Genomic DNA, 16789 nt, shown 5'->3' on the forward strand with positions numbered 1-16789 from the left:
ATGAGATTATGCAACTCCCGTTTACCGGAGGAACACTTTGGGTACTACCAAACGTCACAACGTAACTGGGTGATTATAAAGGAGTACTATAGGTGTCTCCAATGGTCGATGTTGGGTTGGCGTATTTCGAGATTAGGATTTGTCACTCCGATTGTCGGAGAGGTATCTCTGGGCCCTCTCGGTAATACACATCACATAAGCCTTGCAAGCATTACAACTAATATGTTAGTTGTAAGATGATGTATTACGGAACGAGTAAAGAGACTTGCCGGTAACGAGATTGAACTAGGTATTCGATACCGACGATCGAATCTCGGGCAAGTAACATACCGATGACAAAGGGAACAACGTATGTTGTTATGCGGTCTGACCGATAAAGATCTTCGTAGAATATGTAGGAGCCAATATGGGCATCCAGGTCCCGCTATTGGTTATTGACCAGAGATGTGTCTCGGTCATGTCTGCATTGTTCTCGAACCCGTAGGGTCCGCACGCTTAAGGTTACGATGACAGTTATATTATGAGTTTATACATTTTGATGTACCGAAGGTTGTTCGGAGTCCCGGATGTGATCACGGACATGACGAGGAGTCTCGAAATGGTCGAGACGTAAAGATTGATATATTGGAAGCCTACATTTGGATATCGGAAGTGTTCCGGGTGAAATCGGGATTTTACCGGAATACCGGGAGGGTTACCGGAACCCCCCCGGGAGCTATTTGGGCCATAGTGGGCCTTAGTGGAAAAGAGAAGGGGCTGCCCTAGATGGGCTGCGCCCCCCCTTCCCCTAGTCCTATTAGGACTAGGAGAGGTGGCCGGCCCCCTCCTCCTCTTTTCCCCTCCGAGGAATCCTAGTTGGACTAGGATTGGAGGGGGAATCCTACTCCCAGTGGGAGTAGGACTCTCCTGCGCCTCCCCCCCTTGGCCGGCCAGCCTCCCCTCCTCTCCTCCTTTATATACGGAGGCAGGGGCACCTCTAAACACACAAGTTGACACAAGTTGATCCACGTGATCTATTCCTTAGCCGTGTGCGGTGCCCCCTGCCACCATATTCCTCGATAATACTGTAGCGGAGTTTAGGCGAAGCCCTGCTGCTCTAGTTCATCAAGATCGTCACCAGCCGTCGTGCTGACGAAACTCTTCCCCGACACTTTGCTGGATCGGAGTCCGGGGATCGTCATCGAGCTGAACGTGTGCTCGAACTCGGAGGTGCCGTAGTTTCGGTGCTTGATCGGTTGGATCGAGAAGACGTACGACTACTTCCTCTACGTCGTGTCATCGCTTCCGCAGTCGGTCTGCGTTGGGTACGTAGACAATACTCTCCCCTCGTTGCTATGCATCACATGATCTTGCGTGTGCGTAGGAAATTTTTTGAAATTACTACGAAACCCTTCAGCGCCTCCCACCAAGGCCCAAGGCGTCCTCAAGAGGAGAGGGGGCAAACCCTAGGCGCAGATGGGCCCTAAAGCCCACCCTAGGTGTGCCCCCCTCTCTCTCCCCCTTGGCCGCCTCCCAGATGGGATCTGGGGGCTGCGCCACCCCTAGGGAGGGAACCCTAGGTGGGGGCGCAGCCCCTCCCCTCCCCCTATATATACTTGAGCAAAGGGGCAGCCCAACACGCGATTGAATCTCCCTGTTGGCGCAGCCCTACCCCTCTCCCTCCTCGTCTCTTGCGGTGCTTGGCGAAGCCCTGCTGGAGTACCACGCTCCTCCACCACCACCACGCCGTCGTTCTGCTGCTGGATGGAGTCTTTCCCAACCTCTCCTTCTCCCCTTGCTGGATCAAGGCGTAGGAGACGTCACCGGGCTGCACGTGTGTTGAACACGGAGGTGTCGTCCGTTCGGCACTAGGATCATCGGTGATTTGGATCACGACGAGTACGAATCCATCAACCCCGTTCACTTGAACGCTTCCGCTTAGCGATCTACAAGGGTATGCAGATGCACTCTCCTCCCCCTCGTTGCTAGATTACTCCATAGATTGATCTTGGTGATGCATAGAAAATTTTGAATTTCTGCTACGATCCCCAACAACCTCGTCTGCCAAATGAGCCAAGGAGGATTGTAGAGGGTTCTGGGCCACGCGTGGAAAATCCACTCGATACCCCCCAAAACCTCTCGTGTCAAACGAAGCCTTAAGTTTGTACCTTGTCTTCTGCAGTCCCGATCATTTTTAACGTATCCAAACAGGGATTTCCTAGGTGGCATCGGGAAAGACGAGGATGGATGGGCTAGGCAGTACACCGGCATGGTATATTGCCGAACACCTGTAGTGCGTCTCTTTGCCTCATCATCTGGCCGAGCGTCTCCATCGCCAGTCCAAACTCGCCGCTTGGGCAATACACCAAGACGAGCAAGGTGTCCCCGCCGAATTCCAACCACTAGTCCATCACATCCCGCGATTGCACTTCCTCTTTGCACGTGTAGGGCACGACCCGCCGGCGTCGCCACGAACGAGCACCTACGGCGGAGGAGGGCAGTCGACCAGGAGGTGCGCCAGGCAGTGGACGACGCCAGAGGCAGCCTGCTTGCCCCTTGATCGGGCCATTATGACGGCCGTCTGGGGCCCAGTTCTTTTGGCCAATCCTCCCAGAATCTTGAGAATTGACCCTCCACCCAGCTTCTCCCAGAATCTTGAACCCATATTTATTAACAATCCTTTTTTTAACCGGGCTTTTAACCCCTTTCCATTGCATAGAACGGAAATACAACAGTTCCGGAAACATGTTCAAGAAGAAGGGAAAGGGAAAAGGCGAGTTCAAGCACCGCCAGGAAACCCACCACACTCGCCTGACATCGTGACGAGTGCCATGGGGCGAAAACCTGAGCAACACCAATATCTTTAAGTCTAACTAGCTATTACATAACCGACCTCCAAGGGCCAAACTGACACCACCAGACCAAAATAGCATTCTATTCGAAGCAACAAAGAACAAAAGGCTTCAAACTTTGGCGTGTAGCTCCAGCAGATCACTCTCCGGTGATTGGCTACCTGGCAGCCTCGCACAACTTCATCATCTGCATAGCCCCCGCCCTGATCTGCTCTGCGCCTGTACGTAGCTTTTTAGCATCATCTCCTTGCTACAGACCTGTCCAATAAAGCAAGAAAGAACACATAGAAAAGACAATCTCAAAAGGAGTTTTGATCATTTTCTTCTCAAAAGTGGCTCGATTTCGAGCCAGCCAGATAGCCCAGCAGGCAGCTTCAAGGCCCACCGTATAAAATTTCTGTCCCCCAGAAAGAAAAACATGGCACCACGCATAGTACTACCAATAACTACTGGGACATCTATCGGTACCCAGCATGACCCCAACGGATCTCCACAGACATTTCGCCACAGGGCAGGTGAAAAACAGGTGTTGTGAACTCTCAACCTCGTTGCAGAAGGAGCAACAAGGGTTACCAGGCCATTTTCTACTACGCATGACCTGTCTAGTAAGCATAGCATCCTGCGACATTTGCCAAAGGAAGATTTTAATTTTGAGAGGTAACTTGGCTCTCCAGATCCATCTATAGTGGCATCCACTAATCGATCTCTCCAGCCATTTATAAACTGATTTAGTCGAGAATTTGCCATTTTGATTAAGCCCCCAAGACACCCAATCACTATCACTGGTCAGTGTTAGACCACCGACCGTGGCTCAGATCGTTTTCCATTGCTCAGACAGTTCAACACTAAGCCCTCGTCTGAAGAAAATGCTAGTTTCCACAAGGCTCACCCTATCCACCGTGCATTCAGGATCAGTGCATGTTGAGAAAAGATGTGGGAATTGTTCCCGAAAGGGGGGCAGCCCATTGATGGAATCCATCCATACCCGGGCAATATTCCCAGATTCTATGTTAATTTTAACAATCCTAGTTGTTTACATCCTAACTAGTTAGAATTGTAAAAGAAATATGAGTTCAAAATTCTGGGAGAAGCTAAGGGAAGGCCTGATTCTTAAGATTCTGGCAGAATTGGCAAAAGAACTAGGCCTGGATCAGCTCCGACTTCATGTAACTGGCCTTGTCTACGATGTCACGTGTGCTCGCGTATGACGAGCAGCGGTGGAGGCAGGTGGAGGAGAACAATCGCAAGATGGAGGAGCTGCACCGCACCACCTCCCTGCCGCCGTCAGGGAGGCCTTGCCGACTAGATCACATGCCAAGCGGAAGCAAGTGCCGGAGGACGCCACGGTCCGGTCTCTCTGAGGCTGGTCATAGTGGGGAGTAATTTAGACTAGTGTCATGCATATGACACTAGTCTATGTTACTACCTTCATAGTGCTAAGTGTCATAGAAGTCGTATCATATATGGTTGCATTTATTAGCTTATAGATACAACATTTATTGGGAAGCGCTATGTGATGGTAACATAATATGTTATTCCAAACACCTTTCTCCTCATTAACTAGGTGCCACATAAGCAAACTTGTCTTGAGATGTGTTATGTTACTAACTAAGTTACTCCCACTATGACTAGCCTGAGCAGCCCAAGTATCGACACGAGGTACGATAGATACCTCCAGCTAGGAGTGTTGGTCGATCTTTCTTCTTTGATTAAGTTACGTGCTATGGATCAGTTACTAGCGAAAGAAACATTTACTTTCAGTCATGTGGGATACCCACGGAACCTACTTATCCCGTCTAAAACTATGTGGACAGATGCGGGACTTCCACATGTACGATGTGGCGGATGTGGGGCGGACGCGGGCCTCCCGCGGAGAGTCCACTTGCAGCCTGAACGACGTGGAGTGCCGATGACGTCGCGCCGCCAAAGGCCGAGCGGCACAACATGCGTTCATCTCTTGACCGGCCATGATGAGCCCCGAGGTACCACAGCCCGGAGCACTCCTGCCAGAGCACGAAGCCGCCCACCTCGGTGCGGCCCTTCGTGGCGGCGATGGTCTGTTCGCCGAGGCAGAACTCTGACGCGCACATCCGCACCTCCCCCACGCCGTAGATGCACTGCGCCCCCTGCAGCGCTGCGTGCTCGCCCTGCACCACCCCCTGCGTACGCCGCGATGTACTACTCTGCATGCATTTGGCCGTTGACTCATACAACCAAAAGCACGTACGCTATGCACTCGATAATCAATCAATTCAACCATTGCGTCGCTGTGTGCGTGCGTGTACGGGCTTACGACGGAGGAGTCACGAATGGAGCGGCTGAACGATTTTTTGTCCAAAAAGACCACTTGCCGAGACGAATGGACAAAAAAAACTACATGTAGATTAAATTGTCAAAAAAGACCCCCTCAGACGTGGCGGCAGGCGCGGCAGCCGACGCGTGGCACCCGCCGCCACGTCTCGAGGCGGCAGCACCTGCCGCCAAACTGGCAGGCGGCCAACAGGGTGTAACAGAAATTGGCAGGTGCACCCATCCCGCAACGGAACGGTGCTGGCCTTATGGGCCATGCCGCCAACGTACGAGGCGGCCATGCCGCTGTTGTTCTATGCACTAATTGCAATGCCTTTTGTCAGATGGCACTAATTTCTACGAGACTACAACGATTGAGGCACTATTTGATTTCTGTCCAAAATTTCGTCCATCTACACACTGATTGTAGTGCTTTGGATCACGTATATTTCCCGTCTAAAATTTCGTCCGTTCATGGTTATTTTCACGCATTAGAGCAACTCCAACGCGCCAATCCAAACGGACGTTACTTTTGTCCGATTTTTGTCAGTTTGTGTCAGCCACCCGTTCGGCGTCCGCCCTCTTTAAGATTTGGGTTGCAGTTCACCCAACGGCAGCGACCCATTTTCATGTCCGCATGCAAATTTTGAAAAAGGCCCGCGGCCATAGATCATGCCAGCGGGCATGTCATCGCCCGAAGTTCATGCCGACAGCATGCCAGCGGGCATGTCGTCGCCCAAGTTCACGTTGGCTGGCATGGGCCGTGCCCGTTTCCTCCCCCCTCCAGATGACGAGCCACCGTCCAACGGTGTGGCGTTGAGTTCGATGGGTGCTGGCGTGGGCATGGAAGGCGCCACCACGCTCACCTCGAGCGAGCATTCCACGGAGAGTCGGGAGCCTTGCGGGTAGACGTGGAAGCCAGGTATCGGTTGCATCGCCGACGCGCGGGGCGACTCGGGCGACACCATCCGAGGAAAAGCAGATGAGCCGGTGTTGGCCGCGGTGGCAGCGGCGTTGACGAGGCCATGCTGGCCAAGGTTTAACCCTAGAAAGATCAACGCCTCCCTTGTTGCCGCCGCGACGCGGGCGTTGGTGGCCTCCTGCTGCGCGGCGAGGGCGGTGGCGGCCGCCGCAATTTCTTCGTCCCTCGCGTCCGCCGCGTGCCTCCGGCCCATTCTCTTCGCCGATTCCCTTGCGCGCTCCTCGGGCTCAGTTTCTTCTTCGGTTTGGGCGCGACAGCAGTCTTGCAGGGGGAAGGGGTGCGAGGCTTGCTAGGTGGAGTAGTTGGTGCGCATCACGTGCGTCCGTCTCGTGTCCGCGCCGATGCAAATGAGGCTCAAAAATGAGCCGGGAATGGGTCAGCAGGCGGACGAAAAGCGGATGTGCGTCCGTTTGGGTCGGCGCGTTGAGCCAACTTTTCTGTCTGTGCCGACCCATACGGACGCGCGCGAACGAAATAGGTTGCTGCATTGGAGTTGCTCTTATATTTGTCATCGGAGCCTATAAATACGACGCCACCACCCCCGCGCGTGCCCGTCGTCGCGCCGCTGAGCCCTGCCGTAGCCCAGCGCCTCCGGCGGCCAACCACCCCGCACCGGCTGGGGGATCCGCGAGGAGGGGAAAGGAGCGGCCCGCCGCCTTCGCCGGTACAAACTAATAATACAAGTACATCTGAATTTTAGGCGGGAAATATACGTGATCCAAAACACTGCAATCAGTGTGTAGACAGATGAATTTTTAGACGGGAATTAAATAATGCTTCAATCATCGTAGTAGTCTCGTAGCAATTAGTGCCCTCTAAAATGACGAAAGGCATTGCGATCAGTGCATAGGATAACCACACTTGGGAATCAACACAGCAAAGCCTCCGCATTGCAAAATAGCAGCGGCAGAGGCCGCCTCAATCGTTGGCGGCATGGCCCACAAGGCCAGCAACGTTCAGTCACGGAACGCCCGCGCCTGCCGATTTCTGTTACTCGCTCGTGGCCGCCTGCCAGTATGGCGGCCGGTGCTGCCGCCTTCAGGCGTGGCGGCAGGTGCCACACGTCGGCTATCGCGCCTGCCGCCACAACTGGGGGGTCTTTTTTATCAATTTGATTCACAGATAGTCTTTTTTGTCAATTCATCTCGGTAAATGGTCTTTTTGGACAAAAAATCGCGGCTGAACACGCCGCCGTGGAGCGGCGGGGCAGAGAATGAGGCTGGTTGTAATGGGAAGTATCATATAGTAGTATCATGCACATGATATTAGTGTATGATACTACCTCCCTAATGCATAGTATCATATATTAGTATTATGTAGTACTTTATTTATTGTCATGCATGACACAAAGTAGCATAACATTTATTATGATATGTTATCATGATATGATACTCCACCCTTTTTTTCTTCATTTAATGTTATGATACCTCATCAAAATTGCCTGGTTGACATGCATGATACTGGTTATGATACTACCATTACGACCAGCCTGAGGGTGGAGACGACTCCATAGAAACAGCCACGCACGCCCGACTCACGCTTTTCCGTCTAGATTCTACTGGCCTTGCGCGACGTGTTTTTCTTTAGAAACAAAAGTCGGTAAAATTTACCATGGCGTTGCAAGTTATCAGGTGTGCAGTGCGTAAATTATCATGATATACAGATAAATAACATTACACAGATGCATATGTAAGTTACCATGTTGTTTACACAAGTCTTACCTATAGTTCTAGCCGATTATCTTACAATCTATAAAGTCGCTGATAAGATTGTTGAAGCAAACATGAGATGCATCTCAAACACACAAGTTACTTCTCGCAAAACCAGTACAAATCACCACATCTAGATACATTTTCTAACCACGGCGACAAGAAAAAAGGACAACACACCACCACCCCAGATCAACAACTGACGATCTCTATCTCCTAACAAGCAAACTCAACTCAAAGATAAAGCAGAGGAAAATCTCAAGAGAAATCTAACCATATCCATCAAACTTTCTGCAAAATCACCTACAGACCCAACACATCCCTGATTGCCTCCAACAGTTGAACTGTGCCAGCCTTCTCCAAAACTCCCAAAAAGCTGTCATGTGACCTTACTCACAACTCAATAGACAAAAAATCATCAGCCATTTGCGACAACCAAGCTTGCGGCTGTGGGGTTACCATCTTTCGGGGCAACACCATTCACGTCAACTGCCGCCACATTGTCCTCCACCGTAGGTTTTCTCTCTCGGTAACTTCAGACTTGCGCAGTGCCTGCGCATTGCTTGAATCATTTTCATCATTGTCAATAGTAGGCCGCAATTTCAAATGAGTAACATTACGGTTTTAATAGCTCTAGCCTTTCTAAAGCTGATAAGCAATTGAATCAGGGAAAGGACTCAACTGAAAGGAGGTTATGCAAATTACCAAACGAAAAATGGAAGTCCATACATTTTACAAGGAAGATAGCTACTTATAATTACCAACTTCGAGCTTACAACACTATTCACACAGAAAACCAGGAACACCCTAAACAGAAGCTAGCACAAAGGATTAACCTTCAGCAGATCAAAGAGGCTTGCATTAATATACTGAAGTAAAAATGGTATGTATTTACATTCTTCAGTGGATGCTGCCACTGCGATTTCCTCTCTTGCATTCTTGACCATTATCTCTCTTTGACACAATGTTCAATTATCTTACATTCTTGGTTATTATTTCTCTTTGACACATGCAAAGGCCTTAGCGCTCGTAAAAAGCCCTTTCTATACCTTCAATTATCCAATTAACATTTGGCAGTCAAACACTTAACAGACTGAACCAGAAGCTAGCCATGCGTGGCTGTAATGTTGTAGCAAACTAGTAAGAAGAAGCTCCGATCCAATGATGGTGTGGTTAAACAAGAAAATTATGTACACAAATCGCTGACACAGACTAATAACTGAACTCAACTTACCTTCCTGATGGTCAGACACTTATATGAGGGTGAATGAGAACACAATCCTCCCTTGGGACATGGAGAATTGTTCGTCAGACGTTGCGAGAATCGCGCAGTCTAAGCATACCAAGCAAGCGCGGGTTCTCGGTCTTGCAGTCCCTCGCAAACACCAGGGCATGAAGCCTTCCTGGCGGCGCGGCTGGAGTGGGTGAGGGAGAGAGATATCAGGGGGCTGCCAGGCGGGATCGTGTCCGCTATATGCAAAACGGACGTTGATGAGGTCGTTCGGCAGTTTTGCAAAAAAGATATGGCGTGCCATATACATATCTCGCGTTTAGTTAAGTATAAAAAGGCATTACCACATGGTCCATGTAGTAAGCTAACAAAAGGCATTCGTTGCTTCTTGTCAGGGTAGCACCGCGTGGCGTGCGCGTCGAGCCGACGACGGCAAAAAGCAGAGCAAAACGGTTTCCGTCCGACGACTCACTTGACCGTGAAAGGGAAACGAAAACAGAAACGCGTGTGACGTGTGCCTTCCCGTGCGTCTCCGAGGGCGACAGCGACAGGGAAGGAAGGAAGGAAGGGGATGAGCTCCGCCGCCGCCGCCTCCTCGTCGGCGTCGCCGGTGCCGCCGGAGGACGACGTCTGCTCCGTCTGCCACGACCGCTTCCGGATCCCCTGCCAGGCCAACTGCTCCCACTGGTTCTGCGGTTCGTCCCTCCCTCCCTCCCCCCTTTCCTCCCCCGATCCATCTCCACTGTTCCCCCTCCCTCCCCGGAAATTTTGCCACAAATTGTATAGAGGCGTGAGCGTTCGGCTGGTCACGGGAAGCTGCTGCTCCTTCCCTTCGGATGCGGGGAAGGGGGGCTCTGGATTGCTCGGAATTGCCGACGAGTGTCAGATTCGTTCGATTGTTCAGATCAATGGCGAGCTGCGGAGCCGTACGCCCAGATCGAGAACTTGCCCTTGTTCTCTCCTAGTTTGTCTAGGACATGCTTGCTCGAATCGATCCGAAATGAGGGTTTAGGGTGCTCTGGTTTGCTTAGGGTGAAATAATGGAACTCATATAGTGTGTAACGGGATGGCAGGACAGTAGTGGGTACTAGAATCTATGTGCACCACCTGTTTGATAACAGGGTAGTGTCTACTAGAATGTGCACGACAGAAATATCTGCCATATTTCAAGATTGCTTCTCATTATCTGGAGTTTAAAATTGTTTCCTGCAAGTACTGAAGGCGATGAACACCATCCCCTCGTGCAGCCATTGTAGAAAACCCACATTCATTGCCGATATAAGCATCGTCTCGGCCCATCCAATGTCCGCTCACAGGGCCGAAGCAACAAAATCACATGTGCGTGTTCATGTTAAGTTCAGATCGTTTCCGCCTGAAACAAAGGATGAATTACTTCTGGAATTCCATATGCATCCTTGTATCTTGGTTGAAGGATACTAACTATCATTTTAAGGAAATGTGGCGCTAATTTTGTTCACTAGGAATAAGCAGGTTTGTCTGCCTAAAGTGTATAATCAATGTAATAGTACTCCCTCCGTACACTTTTATAAGTCGTTTCAGACAACTCAAATTGAGCTGTTTTGCACGCTGTCTAAAGTGCCTACAATGCCTTATAAAAGTGAACAGAGGGAGTAGATATTACCATATGGTGTGTTACAGTGGAGATGTCCGCTGCATAGGTTATTATTTGTCTTCCGGGTTCCCCTCTACACAATATGTTGTAATATCTTGTTGCTGATTCACACATTGTCTGTACTTCACCCATCTTATTCCTGTGTAGGGTACGGCATAATCTTCTATAGTTCTATTACTGAAGATTTAGTTAGTTCTTCTAAGTTCCCAAATTTTGCAGGAGAGTGCATCATCCGTGTTTGGAATCATGGAGCTGCTGTACAGCCTTGCAAGTGTCCCATTTGCCGCCGCCTTATAAATCTGCTGGTACCTGCTAATGTATCAGACGATCAGAATGATGATCCCCAGCTTCAACGTGTTTTGGGAGAGATTCAGCACTACAATCACATATTCGGTGGAGCACCACGCAGCCTAACTCAGGTTTATACTCTGTTCTGCCATGAAAAGCTGGCTTCATTTATTTCAGATACATAGTGTACACAAGAGATATAGCCAAATGATCTAAAATTTTCAGCCACCACAAGAAGACCGACAATTGTTTTCCTGATATAAATATTACAATTGATATTTGATTGGCCAAAATTCCTGATAGCACTTCAGCAATGCCAAGGGGGAAATGTGTTAAGTCTCCCATGTTCTTATAGGCTAAAACTTCCCATGTTAATGACTGTAGGGAAGGGAAATAGTTATAGAGCATCACTGATGGTGTTGCCGGATTTGAACATTGTGAATTGTTTAGTTATAAGTATTCAAGATTTATACTTGTCATAATAGATGTTAGTATTGTAAATGAATTGACTGTATTTTGTAATCCAAAGACAAACTCTAGCATTTACAAATAATAGGTTATGGGTAACCACTAGTTCATTATTGTCTTTTTCAGAGGCTGCAAGACCTACCGTTTTTCATACGAAGGCTGTTCAGAGAACTAATGGATCCCCAGAGGACCCTCCCACTTGTATTCAGGGCGAGGATGATTCTGATGGTACGAATGTTGTAGGCCATTAAACTATGTTTATACCATGTTAACACTATTACACTGGAAAACTACTGAGATGGTGGAAGTAAACCAAACAGGTCACACTGTTTGTTACTTCATTCATCTTCGTACCTTCCGTTGGTGACCGGTGCTATGGATGCGAGGCATGAGACCGATCAGAACGTAAATACGAACCTGACGCTCTTGCTGATTCGAACTATGTAGGTGATCCTGAGCGGAGTCTACGTCCTGAGCCCCGTCGACATCCTCCCTGAAAGTAAGCGAGTCAATCTCCCTTTTTATGTCCACGGTGACGTTTGATGCATCAGTCAATCGGCATTTTGATGGGTGTTGCTGGATGTGCAGGCGTGCTGGGGCTGTTTGGGTTCTTCGACGACTTCCTCATCCTGGTGATCGTGTTCCTCCACCTGGCGGCCGTGTACCGGTCGCTGCTCCTCTACCGCCACGGAGGCCACTGATCTGGACTCGGCGCGCCGCTGATGATGCATAGTAGCAGTAGCTGGTGGCCGTCGCTGTACGTACCCCCACACCGATGGCGGTTTGAGAGGTCTGAGCTGTACTGTACGGGAATTAATGTTTCGCTGTGTTAATGAGGGTGGAGCGGCTTTATTTGGGTTTGCTACTAGATGGATCGTGGATGATGAACAAACACGCTGTACTTTAGCTCATTGTCAGTGCTATAGTTGATACGATCAATCAAGAAAAGAAAAAGGCAACCAACAGGAAGTTGTTTATTCTCGTTCGAATGCTGGTTGATACTTCTACTACCGATCATCAGACCCCACTATCCTTCCTGTGTCCTGTGGAATTAGTGGGGTGTTTTTCTCGAGCGTCAAGTTTGAAATACAGGGCATGTTTGCTTGACAGCATCGTTTTTGGCATTTTGCAAACTTGTCCTAATTGGGTCTGGTTGAGCAAATGCAAGCTAAAAATGTTCATTTGAACGATGTTTGTCTCCCTGTATCGTAGCACCGATTATAGACCCTGTATTTGGTTGTTTGCATTGGCTGGGCTCATATTGCTACACACTGTTTTGTTGCATATAGGCAACGAGGTCTAATAACCTCCTTTCGGAGTGGTGAGTTTACCAGCACTTTAGCAAGCACAGCATATGTCGCAACAAGTTCAATATAGTGCCACAGAATTAAACAAAGTTTAGCAACACAAGTACGATAAACAGAGCTTTAAACAAACAGTCTCATGCTAAGCAAACCAGGTAAGAGTAAACGTTTTAGGCATCCATCGTGAAGGCCATGTCGTGCTTCTTGTACTTTGCCACCACCTCCACGCCTTCTTTGTTGAAGACGATCACCCTCATGTTGTCTGGAGTCAGCAGCTTGAAAGTGACTAGGTACTCAATCTTGATATGATGAACGGCGGCGAAGGGGGTCCAACCCTTATCAAGGGCGACTCTGTCGTTCATCACCCGTACCAACACCCTCTAATTGCAGCCAGTGTTGGTCTCCAGCTTGAATTCTTTAGGGACGACGAAGAAGTGCTTGGTGGAGTCAAGTGGCATCAACAGGCACTCCAGATTCGGAGCAAGGATGACCTTGTAGAAGTGGGTTGGCCCAGCCTCGACATGGAAATGACCGAAGTTCCTGGACCGCTTGGGGGTGCTGGGGAGCTCCACCACCTCCTTGCCTTTCTCTTCTGCCGACACCACCTGCTTGCCCTTGTGATTTCCAAGGAGCGCTCTCGATCTGCATAATGATCAACAACACGAATAGAGGTCAATGAACAACACAAATATAGCGTTGACTGGGTACGAACGAGTGGATTTGCATAATTATGAACACACTACAAGAGGTAGCATCAGCAGACCAAAAATGCAACACACCATTGCCCTTGAGGGCAATCCTAGCGGTTTCGAGGCCCGTAGCCTAGTTGTCGTCCACCATCAGCGCTTCGTGGCCGTCCTCCGGCGCCACCGCGACGACCGATTGGGCATGATGAGGCCTGGCGGGCCTGTACTTTGCCCATCTAGCCCTTTGAACAGGCTTGCGAGGCCTCCTTATGCCCAACCGGTCATCGCGGTGGCGCCGGATCCTGACCACGATGCGCTGGTGGTGGACGATAACTAGTCTACGGGCCTTGAAACGCCACCATTGGTCGCCGCGGGCAAGGTTGATTTACCCCACCCCCCAGCACCTTGTACTCAAAATCACCGTACGAACCCTAAAATCCGATGCTCGAAATCCAATCCCCTAACCGTCCGGTATTAAAACTGATCCCCAACGCTTGAGTCGATTGCGGAAATCCAATCTAAAACGCCAATCGAATACAGGAAATCAAAAAGATGGGACAAATGGCTTACCGCCATTGCTGAGCTGCTGCCGGCGCGGTGCTGAAGACGGTGATCGCCGTCGGTGTGAGAGTGGGGATAGGGGAGAGAGAGCGGTGAGGGTAATTTACGCCGCAGTTTTGTGAAACAACTCGACGCCTCGAGACTGCCGTCGCCCACATGCCTCGAGTTGCATCGCTCGGGCCTGGCTTTGGAAAAACGGCCTCGCCCGTTCCCTCTGAGCTAGGCCCAGAGGTGTGTTTAGTATTTTGATGCGGTATAAACAATCAAAGAGGTCAAATTCTCCCCGCACGGATCTGGTTGGGTGGATGCGGGCAACAAGCGTCCAGTAAATGACGGCAGGAGAAGGAAAAGGGCACCTGCATATCAAACGAGGATACTAGTGTGGTGGGTGATGCGTCTACCTACGCTGCTTGCTGTCAGTCAAAAGAGAGACACCTGCAGCTGCAAAACAAAACGAAGCCTGTGGTGTGTTTCGTTTGTGGTGGCTCTTGCGAGGCCTCGCGATCGCGAGTGGCTGGCTGGAACCGAACCGGCTCCCAAGGGCCATCTCCCTCCCTCTCCGGCTTCCCCACCCACCCACCTCTGCCGAGACCCGAGAGGAGAGAGTCAGACCGGCCGAGGAGCCAGCCACGCCACGCCACAGGGAAGACAAGAGAAGCAGAAGCAGAGGTGTGGGGAGGAGAGCCACAGGGAAGAAGAGAAGCCAGGAGCGGCGGCCGCCCTCGCCCTGCCCCATGCGTGCGTACTGCTGCTCTTCTCCCCCTTCCTCCCCTCCCTGGTTGGTTGGTTCCGCCTCCCTCCCCGCGTTGATCTCCACCCACCCACCGCGCCAGTCGATCTGTGACTGCGTCGGACGGCTTTCTTGATACTACTTTTTTTTGGCTCCATCCTTACCGCTCACCATTTGTGCGGCACTCTCTGCAGGATGTTGGCCAGGTCGCCGGCGCTGCCCTCCCCCTTCCTGACGGCCACTGAAACTGCCGCCGCTTCCTCGGCCTTCTTCCAACCCGTAAGATCCGATGCCCCACCCCCACCTGACTAACTAACTAACTAGCCCCTTGATTTGGTTTCAACTGCTTGCGCGCGCTCACTCTGTTTATTGGGGATTTAATTTATCCCACGTAGGAGTACTTACTACCAGCTAATATATGAATTCCCTCCTGAATACAATTAAACTGCACGCTCCTTATATATGCTAGCTAGCGCAGTTTCGGTGCACCAATATCAATCATATATTCATATGCCAATAGCAAATCCACCACATCTTTTGCTACTGCCTCTGTTTCTCAACAGAGGGAGTAGCTCTGTACTCCAACCTGTTCAGTATATATTCAGATGATATGTGGAACTATTTATTTTAGGCTTTTTTACTACTACCAAGCGTAATTACAGTTTGGAATCTGAGTCCCCAAGGACTACATTCACAGTGATTGCTTTCTCTGCAAATCTCAGCTTAACATCCCAGCCGTTTGTTTTCTCTGCCATATATTGTGTTATTACACTTGGAGTCTCCAGTTTCTCAGTTTCTCTTCCTGTTCACCTAACGCACATCGCTGACTTCTGACTGTGTGGGGTTCATCTTCTATTCCTCCAGTGCCATCTCTCGACATCTCCAAGTGTCACCTTTTCCAAGAAGACGCATGGAACAAGATTAACTGTCCAGCCAAACGCTCGGCATGGAAACACTAAAGCTGCAAGTAGGATTCAAGGAAAATGGCGAACACTGTCATCTGACCCAGCTCAGGCCGCCGCTGTGGTGGATGCCGCCGGTAACAGCAAGACATGGGTAGAGTGCAAGCAGATACTCACAACACTGAATTTCTCCACCGAAGATGCCGAGAAGATGCTGAAGAAGGCGTTCGGATGGCTCCATTCGCCATACTGGACCGAGGAGAGAAAGAAGGAGGTTCCGAGCACGGAGGTGGTAAGCGGAGTGCTGGACTACGTCAGGGGCCTCGGGCTATCTGACGAAGACCTTTACAAGCTGCTCAAGAAATTCCCAGAGGTTCTTGGGTGCGATCTTGAGAGCGAGGTGAAGCTGAATGTCGGCAAGCTGGACAGCGACTGGGGTATAAACGGGAAGACTCTCCGGAGTGTTCTTTTGCGGAATCCGAAGGTTTTGGGCTACAATGTGGATTGCAGAGGGGACTGTGCGGCGCAGTGCACCCGCTGCTGGGTTAGGTTTTAGTGTGCTGTTCTGAATTATTACTGCGAACACCTTCAGAAGTTCAGCCGATACTCTGTTTTTGCATCGATTAATCAAACCGAGCAGATTTGTATAGATGGATGTACTCCTCCGGGCAGGTTTATATGTAAAGCTCATTTACCAGGTTTATATATAAAGCTCATTGACCGAGTTTATCATGAAAAATATTGACATCTACAACTTCACATAAATCTACTATAAAAACATACTTCATGACAGATCTGATGATGTTGGTTTCGTGCCGTAGATGCTGATATTTTTCTGGATAAACTCGGTCAGACTTAAGTAATAAATGTGTGGGTTTACTTCTAGTATAAAATAAAGATTACTAGTAGAACTGAAGCAGTTGATAAGTAATGATAACAAATTAACAGGTAGATGAAATCGTATAACCATAACCACTCGTGGCAGACAAGTTGGGGCACAGCGCGCAGACAAGTTGGGGCACAGCACAGGGCACACAAATAGCTTAAATAAACAAGATCAAACAGACCCCATGAGTCATGGCCTCATGGGTGCTATGACAATCCGCTCGCTCCGTGCCATGATTCTTTCGTAGCTGCGCCATCCCACAGCTAGAATCAGGCGCGACGCGAACGGC

The 16789-nt window shown here is 49.9% G+C and overlaps 2 protein-coding genes across 4 annotated transcripts; both read left to right on the forward strand.

Annotated features, from left to right (window-relative positions):
- The first annotated feature begins 9446 nt into the window (after positions 1–9446).
- LOC123087734 (E3 ubiquitin-protein ligase RNF170) lies at positions 9447–12420 on the forward strand. The gene is made up of 5 exons (XM_044509832.1): positions 9447–9737; positions 10895–11094; positions 11558–11659; positions 11879–11930; positions 12020–12420. The coding sequence occupies exons 1-5, from the start codon at positions 9614–9616 to the stop codon at positions 12130–12132; spliced, it is 591 nt and encodes a 196-aa protein (XP_044365767.1). The 5' UTR covers positions 9447–9613; the 3' UTR covers positions 12133–12420.
- A 1947-nt stretch (positions 12421–14367) lies between these two features.
- LOC123087735 (uncharacterized) lies at positions 14368–16317 on the forward strand. 3 transcript variants are annotated; one of them, XM_044509833.1, is made up of 3 exons: positions 14368–14720; positions 14907–14991; positions 15577–16317. In XM_044509833.1, the coding sequence occupies exons 1-3, from the start codon at positions 14374–14376 to the stop codon at positions 16168–16170; spliced, it is 1026 nt and encodes a 341-aa protein (XP_044365768.1). In that variant the 5' UTR covers positions 14368–14373; the 3' UTR covers positions 16171–16317. The 3 variants fall into 3 exon arrangements, with proteins under 3 accessions (XP_044365768.1, XP_044365769.1, XP_044365770.1); XM_044509834.1 differs by having other exon boundaries at positions 14476–14760; XM_044509835.1 differs by having other exon boundaries at positions 14536–14764.
- Positions 16318–16789: the final 472 nt, after the last annotated feature.

The sequence above is a fragment of the Triticum aestivum genome, chromosome 4A (genome assembly GCF_018294505.1).
Source record: "Triticum aestivum cultivar Chinese Spring chromosome 4A, IWGSC CS RefSeq v2.1, whole genome shotgun sequence".
NCBI lineage: Eukaryota > Viridiplantae > Streptophyta > Magnoliopsida > Poales > Poaceae > Triticum > Triticum aestivum.